Here is a 14,701-nt window from a genome sequence, read left to right as displayed (position 1 = left end):
AAACAGGTTCGTAGTTGCTTGTCCCCACCTTATATCGTTGGGATTGAACCAAATGCCCTCCCTGTTTAGTTGCCTTCGCGCGTGATTTCACAGAAAAGGAGTCAGACTTCACTCCATCCTTTCTTGGGATTGGTTTAGCAGTCTTATCAGCCGTTCTCTGTGACCCCGATGAAGTCGGGGATGGGACTTTTCTTTTGCCATCTTTCTTGCTTAGCTCATCCACTCTAGGTGAACTTTTACCACCTTGCCCCTGAGAGGCATCAGACACTTGACTCGTTAAGTGAGTTTGGTAACTTATCTTAGCTTTGCTCATCGGCTTCCGTCTTGTGACCACCATCCAGTCACCATATTCCTTTGATCTTTCATCCACCTTGCTGCTAGCCTCATTGTTTTCTTTCTGCGGTACCGGGGGTTCCTCTTGGCTTAGAGTTGTCTCCTTATGTATATCCTTAATGGTATATGGACATTCCTCCTTTCTATGTCCAATCCTACCACAAGAGAAGCAGAGGGAGTTAATCCCTTCATATAAAATAGTTTGAGTCCGCTTACCAATGGTTAGAGACTTTGCCAATGGTTTGTCTAAATTGACTTGTACGCATATGCGAGCAAAACGTCCCCTAATTCCACTCATTGTATGAGCGTCAATGCGCAGCACAAGTCCTATCGCTTGCCCGATTCTCTGGAGAACAGCAGGGTCATAATATTCAATAGGCAATTCAGGAAGACACACCCAAACTGCTACAGATGAAAACGTAGCTTTTGAGGCACGAAATTCTGGTTCCCATTGTCTAATAGTAAGAAATTGCTGTCCAACAAACCATGGCCCTCCTTTGAGTACCCTGTCTACATCATCTTCCAATTCAAATTTGATTAAAAAGTAATCTAAACCCAGGTCAATACAATCCATCTTTCCACATGGATTCCACAAGTTTCGGATTTTGGGGTATAAAAAATTATACCCTACCTTTCTCCCAAAAGCCTTAATGATCAAAGCCTTTCTCCAAACCGCCCTTATACGAGATTTTTCTTCTCTAGACAAGTATACCACCAAATTTCCTTCAGTACCATCTCTAGTCTCTGAATCTGATTGAACATCTTCATCCATGTCATTTGACAGCCCAAAAGCCTGAACAAAAGCCCCTGGGATCTCTCCGATGAGTTTGTCTTTGTAACTTGTATTACTCTTAAAAGGGTTCTCTTGATTTTCCTCAGTTTCTGCATGACTTTCTTTGAAATTTTTTGTACTGCGGGTTAAAGCATCCTCTTCTTCCTCGGTGCGCTTCAGAGTTTCTCTCTCCTTTATATTGAACGTACTCTTTCGTAATCTGAAATTTGTTCAATCTATGTGCCTTGGGCTTTCAAGAAATAAATCACATGCCTTGGACTTAAAAGAAATAAATCATGTGCCTTGATGATTGGCGTGTCTTTCATATTTTTCTTTTATAAAAAAAAAAAAAAAAAAAAAAAAAAAAAAAAAAAAAGACATACAATTTTTGACTCGGTCAAATCATGATTGGTCCATTCAGATAGTTCCCTCACATATTAATTGCTTGGTTTTCAAAGAAAAAAATATTTTAGATTTCCAACTAGTTCACCGTTAACCGAATCAAACTTGAGTTTCAAAACCATGTTTTAAATATCAATTCAGCGGTCCATGGGTTCAACCACCAGTTCAAATGGTCCTCTCACATAATATTAACAACCCAATTTTTCAGGCAAAATAACCTAGATTTCCTCCTAGTTCATAGTTACTCAGATCGGACTCAGGACCCATGTGTGACTTAGGATCCGTTTGTATAAACTGTTGCAAAATGGTTTTTTGAGTTTAAAGTGAGCATTTGTTAAAAAAGTTTTGAGGAGTTGTTGTAGCAAAATAGAGTTTTGAGTTTTAAAAACGCTCTTTTAGGCACCCATAATGCCCAGCCTAACCAAATAGACCCTCAACAATGGTCTATAACTTCAAAACATGGTTATTGACTTGACATCCCCTAAACTTTTATTTTATTTTATTTAGTACACAAACTTCACACAAGATTGTGGTATTGACTGCGTCATTTGTGGTCCCATTATTTGTGGGTTTTGTTTTCTCTCTTTCATGCAAGAGATAAAGAGAGAGAAATCAAATTGTTGATTGGTGTTTGTTTGTGGCTTTGTTTATTTTTTTTTTTTTCCTTTTTTTTTTGGTTAGAGAAACATATTGTGTTGGAGAGAGAGAGAGAGAGAGAGAGAGAGAGAGAGAGAGAGAGAGAAATACGAAATGTGTTGTGTGTTTTCTCTATCTGTCTTTTAGGAAAACCTTTCGAGCAAGCCAATTCTATAGACAGTCATCCATCCTATTTGTATTGCCCTTTACTAACCATCCTGCCCTAACATATCTCGAACTTTTATTTTGTTTAAATTAGTACCTAAACTTTACATATCTGCCGAATTGTTGCTTTCATTAGTATACCATTTAAGAAACTAACTTCCTACTCATGTGGCATAGCATGGACTACAAATTTTCCAATATCAGTTGTTTACAATTGATTGAGAGAAAGAAACCTAAGGTTCAATTTTGAAAGAAAGATAGAAAGAAAGAAAATCAAACCAAACCATGTTGTTTATGGTCTTACTAGAGCTAGAGTTCCTAGTCTTGCCATCAATCATGTCGATCGTGGTCCTAATCATGTCGTTTATGGTCCCATCGTTTATGAGTTTCGTTTTCTCTCTTTCGTGCATGTGTGTGTGTGTGTGTGAGAGAGAGAGAGAGAGAGAGAGAGAGAGAGAGAGAGAGAGAGAGATCAAATTGTTAAACTACTATTTCTTTCAAAAGCTTGTATGCTTGCTGAAAAAATGAAAGGAAGTGAGAAAGAGAAAATTGAAAACCAGGTGAAGACGTTTACAGAAAATGGAACGTCATGAGGGACACATGTCAATAAGATAGGAAGTAATGGTTGGTGAAAAGCAGTATGGGTAGGAGGGACAACTATTGTAGATCTCACTTGCTTGAAAGGCTACACAAAAGACAAATAGAGAAAACACATTGTGAGCGCACTGTCTCGCGTTGACTCACATTGCATAGTTTGTCCCCTATTGGGAAGTACGCCTTAGTCGAATGGATCAGAGGCAGAGGATTTGGGAGTTGCCACCTAGTTTAGGTCCAGGAACCAAATTGGGTCTTTTGGGCCACTTATTTACATGCATAGGTCTGCATACTAAATAAACCAAACATGGAAAAAAAAAATACTAAAACAAACATAGAAAAAAATTAAACACAATTAAGTGACCTAAAATAGAGAATTCAAAGTTGAAATAAATAATCAAAAAAACATGTGAAAAACAATTAATTAAACGAAATAAAACAAGAAATTCTACCCAAATGTGCGTAATCATACTTAACCATGTGTATGCACGTTCGAAAACATGCGCCCGCATACTAGAGTATGCGTACACATCCTTAGAGCATCCACATCCGGATCTCATATCTCATCTTATTTTACCATCCCAAAAAACTACTTTATCAATTATACCATACCATTTCACAATATGCCCAACATCCCAAAACTCTATTATTTTAGCATCTTATTAAAATATTATATTTTAATCTTTCTTTATTATTGCTTTTCCAACCATCATTTTTTTTGCAAATTCAACTATTTCGGCTTTTTCAAATTCAACTATTCTAGCTTTCTCCCTCAACCTCTAGCACCGGCCAACCAACCAAACGCCGGCCACCAAACCCAGAAACCGGCCACAACTAAAAACAAACAATCACCACCACGCCACCACTACCCTCGGCCCAACAAAATCCCACTGGAACCAAAAAACCCAAAATAATAAAACAAAATAAAACCCACCAAGTACCCACTACAAACCCAGCAAACCCATAGCAGCCCAACCAACCAAACATCGGCCATCAAACCCAGAAACTGGCCACAACTAAAAACAAACAATCACCACCACGCCACCACTACCGTCGGCCCAACAAAATCCCACCGGAACCAAAAAACCCAAAATAATAAAACAAAATAAAACCCACCAAGTACCCACTACAAACCCAGCAAACCCATAGCAACCCAACCAACCAAACGTCGACCACCAAACCCAGAAACCGGCCACAACTAAAAACAAACAATCACCACCACGCCACCACTACCCTCGGCCCAACAAAATCCCACCGGAACCAAAAAACCCAAAATAATAAAACAAAATAAAACCCACCAAGTACCCACTACAAACCCAGTAAACCCATAGCAACCCAACCCACCAAACGCCGGCCACCAAACCCAGAAACCGGCCACAACTAAAAACAAACAATCACCACCATGCCACCACTACCCTTGGCCCAACAAAATCCCACCGGAACCAAAAAATCCAAAATAATAAAACAAAATAAAACCCACCAAGTACCCACTACAAACCCAACAAACCCATAGCAACCCAACCCACCAAACGCTGGCCACCAAACCCAAAAACCGGCCACCATGTCAACACCACCAAACCCACCAAACGCCGATCTCCACGCCGGCCACCAAACCCACCAAATGCCAGTCTCTATGCCAATCTCCACATTGGTCTCCACGCTGATCTCCACCACGTTGACCTCCAGCCACCACGCCCATCTCAACCGCGCCACCAGCCTCGCCACCACACCGATCTAGAAATACGATCAGGCGTGAGCTCCGATCTGGCTTGGTGATTCAGCGTGAGCTCCGATCTGGCACAAACAATTGAGAAAAGCTTGACAATGGTGAGAGAGAGAGGGGATGAGAAAGAGAGAAGGAAGAGAGAAAAGAAAGAGAAAAAAATGAGAGAGGAGAGAGAAATTGCTGGGTAAAATTATTTTAATGAGAGGGAAGTATTAAAAAATTATAATTTTTTTATACCATTCAGCTACAGTACCATCTTACATTTGAGATGGTACTGTAGCTAAATCTCAAAAATTTTTTGGCATATGCGATATGGCCTTCCTATTGTTGAGCAGTTTTGGGGCTTAAATGCCAAATGTTCCTAACATTTGGCATATACAAGCCCCACTGTTGATGCTCTTAGCATAGAATATGTAAAAATCACATTTTAGGTTAAATTAGTTGCATACTTAAGTTTAAATCAAAGAGATTAACAAGATAAACACTAGAATAAATAAATAATTACATCATGGTTAGATTAACATGCGTCAAATAAATATAACAACAATCAAGTAAAACAAGTGAATAATTAAACTAACACCAACACAAAGAACATATTAACATAACATAAAAACTAAATAAAGCCACATAAGCACTAAGAACAGATTATAAACAACCTAAAATCAGATTAACATATGTCAAAAGAATTAAAAATAACAAATAAAACAAATAAGAAAATTAAAGAAACTAAAATAGAACACTCACCTTGCTTAGGATCCTGAGTTTAAGTTTATTTAACCAACCCTTCAGTGCCTACAACATAAAGATTAGATTGAGAGAACAAGAGAATTAAATAGTCACAATAGTTTTTAGGAATCACAACTTAAGAACAAGTTTAATTGAAAAGGTCTTGAAAACAATTTAGAAAACTAGTTTCTACCCTAGAAAACTACTAGAGAGATGTTTTGAATAGTTAGAAAAACATGCAAACGTGTTGTGGTGTGTTTAGAAAAGATGAACTAGGTTTTTAGAGAAGACAGAAGCAAAAAACAAACTCTCTCTAGCTAAGGTTTTGATTGGAAACATTACGTAAGTATTTATAGGTTAAAACAAGGGTTTTTTTTTAGACTTTTTAGAGGTCTTTGGACGTTCCTAAGGACCAGGTCCCATCAAAGAATGATGTTTTGGGGGCCCAAAACTCAAGTTCTGAAGGTTTGGGAATGAGCCTGCATATGCAGTTCAAGGCATGCGTACGCATCCTTCCCAAAAACCCTAATTTCCCACTACGTAGTTGGCCTAACTTCAAATAGTCATAACTCACTCAATATAGATCCAAATCATGCAAAGCTTATGTTCAAATTAAAGCCCAAGATGTCTTCTTTCCAATGAAACAAACCTTACTAAAAAATTATTTGTGTTCAAAAGTTATAGTCAAAACAGTGAGCAAAAGTAATTTTTCAGCATCGTTTTCAAAGCGATTTGAGCACTTTTGAGTTATGATTACTTTCAAACTATTGTGAACTCTTTAATTACCCTTGGTGGACGTATGTCAAGCTCATCATTGGGGTCAGAGACCAAAGGTTATTAACTGGTACAAAATGAGGTGTCTACACATACAACATTTTTTGTATTTCCCTAAATCCAAATCAATACGTTTCTCTAACCAAAAAAAAAACAAAAAAACAAAAAAACAAAACCACATACAAACACATGTTAACAATTTGATCTCTCTCTCTCTCTCTCTCTCTCTCTCTCACACACACACACACACACACACACACAAAGGAGAGAAAACTAAACCCATGAATAGCGGGACCACGAATACCATGGTCAGGACCATGACCAGCGCTATCGATGGCAAGACCACAAACTTCATATCCAATGGGACCATAGTTGGCATGGTCTACTTCAATAATTTTTCTCTCAAAACTAAACCTTAGGTTTTTCTCTCTTTTAATTGATTGCAAACAATCTTGATAATTATTTTTTGTTCATGTGCATTAAATAGGACATTAGTTTATTAAATGACAGTCTAATGGAAATAACAATTTGGCACATGTGTGAAGTTCATGTTCTAAATTAGCTAAAATAAAAGTTCAAGGGGGAGTCAAGGCAACTGGCCTAAAGCTCCAGGGGTGTTAAGGAATTTTTCTTAATGTATTTTGCAGTTTCCTAATCATGACAATGCATTTTTATTTTTATTTTTTTGGTCTTGTTAGTTCTATTTTGTATTATGTAAATTTATGATTAAAAAAAAATAGTATACTATGTAATAGATTATGGGAATGTATGGTTAATCTCTACTAGAGACCCTTAAATTCTCATTCCAATTTTGCTTTAACAAAATTTCTAATCCAACTACACTACTGTTGAGGTCCAAAATATCACAAGTATTGCGTCAAGGCCCAAAACATTACAAAATTGAAATTTAGAACCCATTTGGGCCTTCAAAGAATGGACAAGGCCCAAATCTGCCAATCAAGGTCCACTTAAAATAAGTAGGAGGGGGTCCGAACCCATGAATTGGCAAGCTTTGGGCCTTAGAAAATAAAGGAAAAGGAAAAAGGAAGCTCAGCCCAGCCTTTGTAAGGGAAATTTGTTAGGGAGCCCAGAAAAGGACTGGACCAGGATACCTTGGGATTCCCAGAAGCCTGGGATTCTCAAGATATGTAGAAAGAAATCAGCTGGGATTAGGATAGCTCAAGGGAGCATGCTCATGGACACAAAGCACGAAGGTGGATATGTCCCATCAGTCGCCCATGGTTCAGAAAAAAACTGATGACTTAGGAATCAACATTTCATGAAAAGAAGCTTAATACCTCGAGGAACGCAGAAATGTGGACCATGAAGGAAGATGGCTGGGGACCTTTCAGCTTGACAGGGAGGAATCTGCCCATTTAGATAAAATGAAAATGGCGAAGCAGCTAAAAAGGTGGGTCTGAAAAGTAGCATCTAGAAGCCTTAGAAAAAGAAGATTGAAAGTCGGCCATGAGGATCTCCCAAAAGAGGAATGCCAGCTAGGGACTTTTTTTTGGGGGGGGGGGGGGGTGGGGAACCTTAAAAGGGAAAAATAATGAGAAAATTAGGAATGGACCAACCACCAATATTGTTGACACAACATTGGTTCTGGTATCCAAGGCAGCAAATGGGGGGAATCAGTGGTATACCAAAAATCCTAAGAAGGCACTATAAAAGGGGAGGGAGCCAACAGCAAAAACCATTCAGCAATAGAGAATCAGAGCAAAAAGATCCTTAAAAAAACTTTAGAATTCAAAAAAGGAGAAAAGAGGGAAAACATTGTGATGGGTCCTGAGATAGGCACTAGAGGATGCACTTGGATTCAAAGGGATTCAAACCTCACAAGTCTTAGAAGCCTAGAAAGAGCTATCTAAGTCTGTGACTTTTGAACTTATTTGGACCTTGTGACATATCCCAGTGGAGAAAGGACTCAATTTACTAAAACTTAATAAATAACGAAACATTATTTATCATTCTGAGGATCCCTAACGTCTTATTTACTTTTTTTACTATTCCTTTACTTTTCCTTTCTGTACAATGCGTATATATTTTGTATGTATGAATGTGTACGTGTTGTAGGACTCATGTTTTGTGCGCAACTTGGTTCGTAATCAGTCCAGCACAGCTGCGGTGAACCAAGCCTAGTCCACCAAATAACAAATATTAGGCCTAGGATCCTTGTTTCTATTTGGGTCTGGGTACTGTAAAAAAAAAAAAAAAAAAAAAAAAAACCCATATTTTAAGGCGACTCCACTAGGGACTAGGTAAAGAAGAGGGAAGAAGCATTCCCTTCACAAAGCATGGCTCTGAGGCCAAGGAATAGCAAGGGTGCCAACATGTCACCCGCAACATTAGAGCTCGTGGGAGAAAATGAAGTGGCTTCCAGGCAAAAGAATGAGGTACCCCTAGTAGAGCACGAGGTTGTCTCAGGGTAGAGGCGTGAGATGCGAGAGCAAGATCCCATGATCCAAATAGCAGAGATGATGAAGGACCTTCAGCAGGAAATCCGCCTCCTCAAAGAAGGGGGAACTCAAGAAATTAGAGACAACACTCTTTCCCTGGTCAACTAGGAAAGGGTTTAGCCAGAAGAAGGGCCAGCAATCGGAGGGGGAGCCAATCCTCAATATCTCACTTTAGCAGATGTGAATGTCCTTCTTGAACAAGAAAGGGAGAAGCTCTCGGGGATCCCCAAGAAATTTTCCTGGGATCCCTCATTCCCACCAGAGCTCCTCGGCAAGCCTTATCCCAAAAGATATGAATCCCCAAAATTTCACCCGTTTGATGGAAGGAATGGGAGTGCTGTGGAGCACGTGAGTAAATTTATTTACACTATGGGTCCCTATGTAGGGGATAAAGAACTATGTTTGAGAGAATTCACTAAATCCCCAGTGGACAGAGCATACACTGTTAGGATTAGTGCCCTTAAATCCTATTGTATGATGCTATGTATGATATTAAGTATGACATTATGTATGACTTAATATTGTGATTGATAAATTTGTTTTATTATTATCTAAAATAATGGTAACATGAATATTTGGACATTATCTTGTAGTCCATGAGATGCATAGTATGTGATTTATATGAAAAGTCACAAAAGATATAAATTACAGGTTCTTTGTAAACTTAGAATTTTAGTTCGTAGTTGGTGATGAAATTGGGCGTTTCATTTGCGAAGACTATAACATATCAACTAAGATGATTTGTCTTGATCATGGAAGTGAAGACTTCTAGTTGATGTGTTGATATGTTTTAAGAGTTAAAACATATTGAACTGGATCGTTGTGAGATTTATTATTCTCCTAAAGATTGTCAAATGAATAATAAATCTCACGGCTTATATTTACATGAACTCTTAATCCTGAGAGAATAATGGACCTGATCATAAAGTGTAGGTAGCTTTGATATATCAGGAGTGAGATCTAAAGTAACGGTCAAAACCTCAGTATGTTGGGCAGCCACATTTAGTGTTGATGGAACATATATTCTCAAGATGGAATTCATAGTCTTGTAACAGAGATACAAAATATTCCCTTAAGATAAGTTTAATGAGTTTGTTATTCAGAATGTTAGGCCTTACTACTTTAGTAAATAATTATTAAAGTATATAATTATGAAATTGGATTTCATAAATATATGATGAATAACTTAAAGGATTAAACTGGGTACTCAAGGTTTAAGATGTAGTAATTTACAAAGTGACAGTGTACATTCATAACTTTGTACTACTACAAATATTTTATGAAGGGGTTGCATGTACAATAAAGTTTTGGGATATAATTTATTAATAAGGTCTAGAGTGCAATTATATTTATATAGTGGTATTAAATATAATTAATGGTAACTTTAGACTTGTCAAGAGTTGACAGAAAAGCCTAAGGCCCATTGGAGCTAGTGTCTTATTTGTTCCCTTTTGGTCTCACTCCAAGCCACATACTTAAGCCCAATTGGAAAGGCCCAAAGGCTAGCCCAATTAGATAATCAGTTATAAGGAGAGAAACATACAGAATTTTGTAAGAGAACATGAGATAGTATGTATGTGAGTGTAGGACACTTTTTTATTCTCTCTAGAACATACACATATAACTGATTGAAAGACCACACTTCTTTGGCATCAAGTGGAATTGGAGTGAAGATTGAAAGTGTTCCCAAATACTTTTCATCTTTGGTTTTGAAATTCACCATACCAAGGTACACTCCCTTATTCCTAAATTCTGAAACTTAGTACATTTTATCAATTGTGAATGAAGTAGATCCATTAATTTTCCGCTGTGTACATTCATATTTCCATCATACACGTGGTACACCACCTTGAGGCTCGGGTCCATCAAGACTTAGGATGAGATGATGGAGAGATTCTGTGCGAAGTACTACCCAGGCGAGGATAAAGTCATTTTCCAGAGTCTACAAATGGTGAAGCTAAGGCCTGGGGAGGATCCTGTACAGTTTATCAAGAGATTCATGTCTCCCTGGACTGTTACGGAGACCATAAAGAAAAGGAGCTCGTGGAGACTTGTATATCTAACATGCTCTTTGATTACAGACTTAATTTGGAGAACTTATGTATAACCCAGTTTGTTGACTTGTTGTAAAGAACCAAAAGGACAACATTAACCATAAAAATAAAAAGGGTACCAGTTTCCCAGGCCATGATAGCTTCGGTGGGAGAAAAAAAGGAAGAGGCCTGAAGGAAAAGTGACCGAGGAACCACCTGTGATCCCATGTACTATGGAGGAGCTGAACCATGTCCTAGACAAATGGATTGGGGGTGGGGTTATTAGGCTGTTCACCGTGTCTAGACCACCTACTGAAGAAGAAAGAAAGAACCCCCTGTTTTGCAGAATCCATAACTATGTTAAGCATTCCACTAAAGATTGTTGGACTCTCCAAAGGCTTTTTCACAAGAAACTTAGGGAGGGGACCTTAGAGCTCACCCAATGGGAACCAGAGGTGCAAAGGAATCCTTTGCCTAATCACAAAAGAAAGGGGGTGGTGGCTATGGTAATCCATGGGAACCTGGCTGATGTGGAGGTAGAAGAGTCGGAAGGATCCTTCCATCCAAACGCAGTTAGGACCCTTTAGAAGAACCCCCAAATTTAGGTCATTATTCAACTAGCTAGGATTCAGACCAGAAGTAAGGAGGATTGCGATAGAGTCCCTCATGAGCATAGCAACTAGCTCGGAGGTAGAGTGTTTCATGGCAGAATCTCACGCTAGTCAGGCTTTCTTGAAGACAACTAATGCGATAACATTTACGGATGAAGATATAGAGGTTGAGTACCCAGACCATTGCAGGCCCCTTTACTTGATAGCCACCATAAATGGTGTTCAAATTAGGAGAGCATTAATAGACATGGGGGCCTCACTCAATCTCATTGCCCTGAGCACTATAGAGGCTATTGGCATGGCTGGCAAGAGGATCCTAGGGGCTCCTTGGAGATAACAGGATTTGGAGGAGCTATAGAATCCATTGAAGGATACGTGTAGTTGGCCTTAAGGGTAGGCCCAATAATAGCTTTGACTTGGTTTCATGTGATCAACTCAGAAGCTTCTTACCATATTTTGTTGGGACGACCTTGGCTTCATAAGCATCACCTTATTCCCTCAACGTACCATTAGTATGTCAAAAGGAGACTAAATGGGGGGCCCATAAGAATCCCTGCCAACCTGAACCCATTCAGCCAAGGAGAAGTGAACTTCATAGAGACAATGTTTTATGACGAGCTAGTACCAGATGAATGTCCCATACCAGGGACCCTAGGCGCACCTATCTTAGAAGAAGAAGAAGAAGGGGGGAGTACCTGTGAACTAAGGGACCTCCTGAACAGAAAAAGGCAAAAGAAGGAAGCCAGCTCCTCAAGATCCCGAGAATGTAGTAGTTCGAGAACTTAGGGGCAAGTTGATATATTGCTTATGAAGGTGCGTGGAACTTGAATGCGCTGTGCAGGAGGGTCTCGAACCACTAGATTGCATGATGGCTCAAGAGGAGATCCTGGAGGATTCGGAGAAAGAGGAGCTGGAAGAGGTAAACCTGGGGGCTAGTTTGGGACCCCCAAAATCTGTTTTTATAAGCAGCTAACTGTCAGCATAAGAAAATGAGCGATTAGTGGAATTACTAAAGAAATATGTGGATGTGTTCGTGTGGACATATGATGAGATTCTTGGCCTGGATCCTGGGCTAGTGGTCCATTCTCTCAATGTTGATCTCGGAATCAAGCCAATAGTCCAACCAGTTAGGATCTTCCACACTGAGATAAAGGCTCAAATAACTCAATAAGTAAAGAATTTGCTGGTAGCAGGGTTCATTAAGCCTATCCAACACCCTAAATGGCTCTCTAATATAGTACCCGTGAAGAAAAAGAATGGCCAAATTCGATATTGCGTGGATTTTCGCAACTTAAACAAGGCATGCCCAAAGGATGAATTTCCTTTACCTAACATTGATCTCCTCTTAGACTCAACTATGGGAAGCTCCATGTTTTCATTCATGAATGGGTATAGTGGATATTACCAAATCCGTATGGCTGCCAAGGATGCAGAAAAGAAAGCCTTTAGGACCTTGATTGGAAACTTCTATTACACCGTGATGCTTGTTGGCCTTAAAAATGTAGGAGCCACATACTAGCGCACCATGACACCCATCTTCCATGGCATGATGTACAAGGAAATGGAAGATTATGTAGATGGCATTGTGGTGAAGTCAAAGACCAGGGCAGGACACTTCAAAGTTCTTGAACGAGTCTTTGAGAGATGTAAGATGTACAAGTTGTGCATGAACCCCCTGAAATGTGCCTTCGGAGTATCTGCTGGGAAGTTCTTTGGGTTCCTGGTACATCATAGAGGCATAAGTGTGGATCCAGCCAAGGCGACTGCCATCGCAACCATGAAAAGGCTTACGATGGTCAGAGAGCTCAAAAGTTTCTTAGGAAGGGTTTCTTACATCATAAGGTTCATGCCAGGACTGGTTTCGGTCACAAGTGAGTTATCCAAGCTGTTGAAAAAGGGAGCTGAGTTCACCTGGGGGGCTGAACAACAGGGAAGCCTTTCAAAGGATCCAACAGATCATGAACCATCTGCCTACCCTACAAGTGCCAGTACGTGGGCAGCCTTTGTTGCTGTATTTAGCATCAAATTCTCAGGTTATCAGGGCACTACTAGCCCAAGAGGATAACGAAGGAAATGAGCAACCCATTTATTATGTGAGTAGGGCCTTGAAGGATATAGAAACAAGGTATCCCAAGAGAGAAAGAGTGTGCTTAGTGGTCATTTACGAATCCCAAAGGTTAAAGCACTACTTCTCAGCCCACCAAATCCTTTTATTGACCAAATCTCATCCTATAAAGGCACTCCTCCATCACCCCTTATTAACTGGAAGGGTAGTACAGTGGCTGGTTTTGCTCTCTCAATACAACATTGGTTTAAGGACCCCTAGGGCTGTCAAGAGCCAAGCTATAGTAGATCTGTCAGCCCAGTTCCCCAAAGAAGAAGAGTGCCCACTAAGCGAGGAAATCCTAGGAGAAGTGGTAGTGGCAGAACTCTCAGGAAGAAAGTGGACCATGAGGTTTGATGGGTTAGCAACGACGGCCTCAAATGGCATAGGAGTCGTGTTGAGCTGCGAAGATGGGGACATCATGCCATTATCCTTCAAACTTGATTTCCTATGCTTGAATAATGCCGCTGAGTATGAGGCATACCTGATTGGGCTGGCCATAACACTTAGTATGGGGATCAAGCATATAAGGGTGTTGGGAGATTTCAACCTTGTAGTTTCCCAAGTCAAAGGAGACTTCGCATTAAGGGAGCATAGCCTGGCATCCTATCAGACTTGGGTGCAGAAGGTAGAAGGGAAATTTCAGGCCTTTAGTGTGGAGTACACCCAGAGAAGTGAAAACCGGTTTGCTGATGCACTAGCCACGCTAGGATCCCAAATACCTTTCAAGGGAGAGAGCACTTTGATAAAGGTAAGAAAGCAGCAAAACTCCATCGTAGGAACCCTCAAAAGGATGTTTCCAGAAGAATCAGAAAAGGAAGATTGGAGGAATGAGATAAAGAGAGAAATGAGAAAACTAATGTGTGGGGGAAGTATCAAAGAATTGAAAGATTACACTTTGATAGAAGGGGAACTATACAAAAGGTTGCCCGGAGGGATCCTGTCCAAATGTATCAATGAAAAGGAAGGAAAATTGAAGTTAGAAGAATTACATAGCTAGATCTATGGGGTCGCAGAAAAAATCAGTCTATATAGGAGAATGCAGTGTATGGGGTACTACTGGCCCAACATGAGAAAAAAAGCTGCAATTGTACAAGAAAAGTGTCAAAATTGCCAACTTTCGGTGGATAAGGAGGAAAGCTATACTGTATTTGTAATAGAGGATTGAAGGACCCCATTTGTAGGATACCTGACTCAAGGGATCCTACCATCTGACAGGAAGTTGGCTCACCAACTCAAGAAGCTAGCTGTCCAGTATTTTCTACAGAATGGGATCTTGTTCAAAAGAGGGTATAACAGGGATCCCTTGAGATGTGTGGGGCCTAGGGAAGCAGCAAAGGAGGTTCACTCAGGGGAATGTGGGAGT

General features: G+C 39.8%; 1 protein-coding gene across 1 annotated transcript; it reads left to right on the top strand.

The window, feature by feature from the left end:
• Nucleotides 1-13,681: 13,681 nt before the first annotated feature.
• Nucleotides 13,682-14,335, top strand: LOC126728116 (uncharacterized). Its single transcript, XM_050433984.1, has one exon. It carries the CDS (start codon nt 13,682-13,684, stop codon nt 14,333-14,335), a length of 654 nt encoding a protein of 217 aa, XP_050289941.1.
• Nucleotides 14,336-14,701: the final 366 nt, after the last annotated feature.

This window comes from Quercus robur, chromosome 5 (genome assembly GCF_932294415.1).
Source record: "Quercus robur chromosome 5, dhQueRobu3.1, whole genome shotgun sequence".
Classification (NCBI taxonomy): domain Eukaryota; kingdom Viridiplantae; phylum Streptophyta; class Magnoliopsida; order Fagales; family Fagaceae; genus Quercus; species Quercus robur.
The sequence above is the reverse complement of the archived record's forward strand: the minus strand, read 5'-3'. Positions and strand labels throughout refer to the sequence as shown.

Bases quoted from the DNA above. Each gene is read 5' to 3' on its own strand.
- LOC126728116 (XM_050433984.1), top strand. From the start codon at position 13,682: ATGAGGTTTGATGGGTTAGCAACGACGGCCTCAAATGGCATAGGAGTC.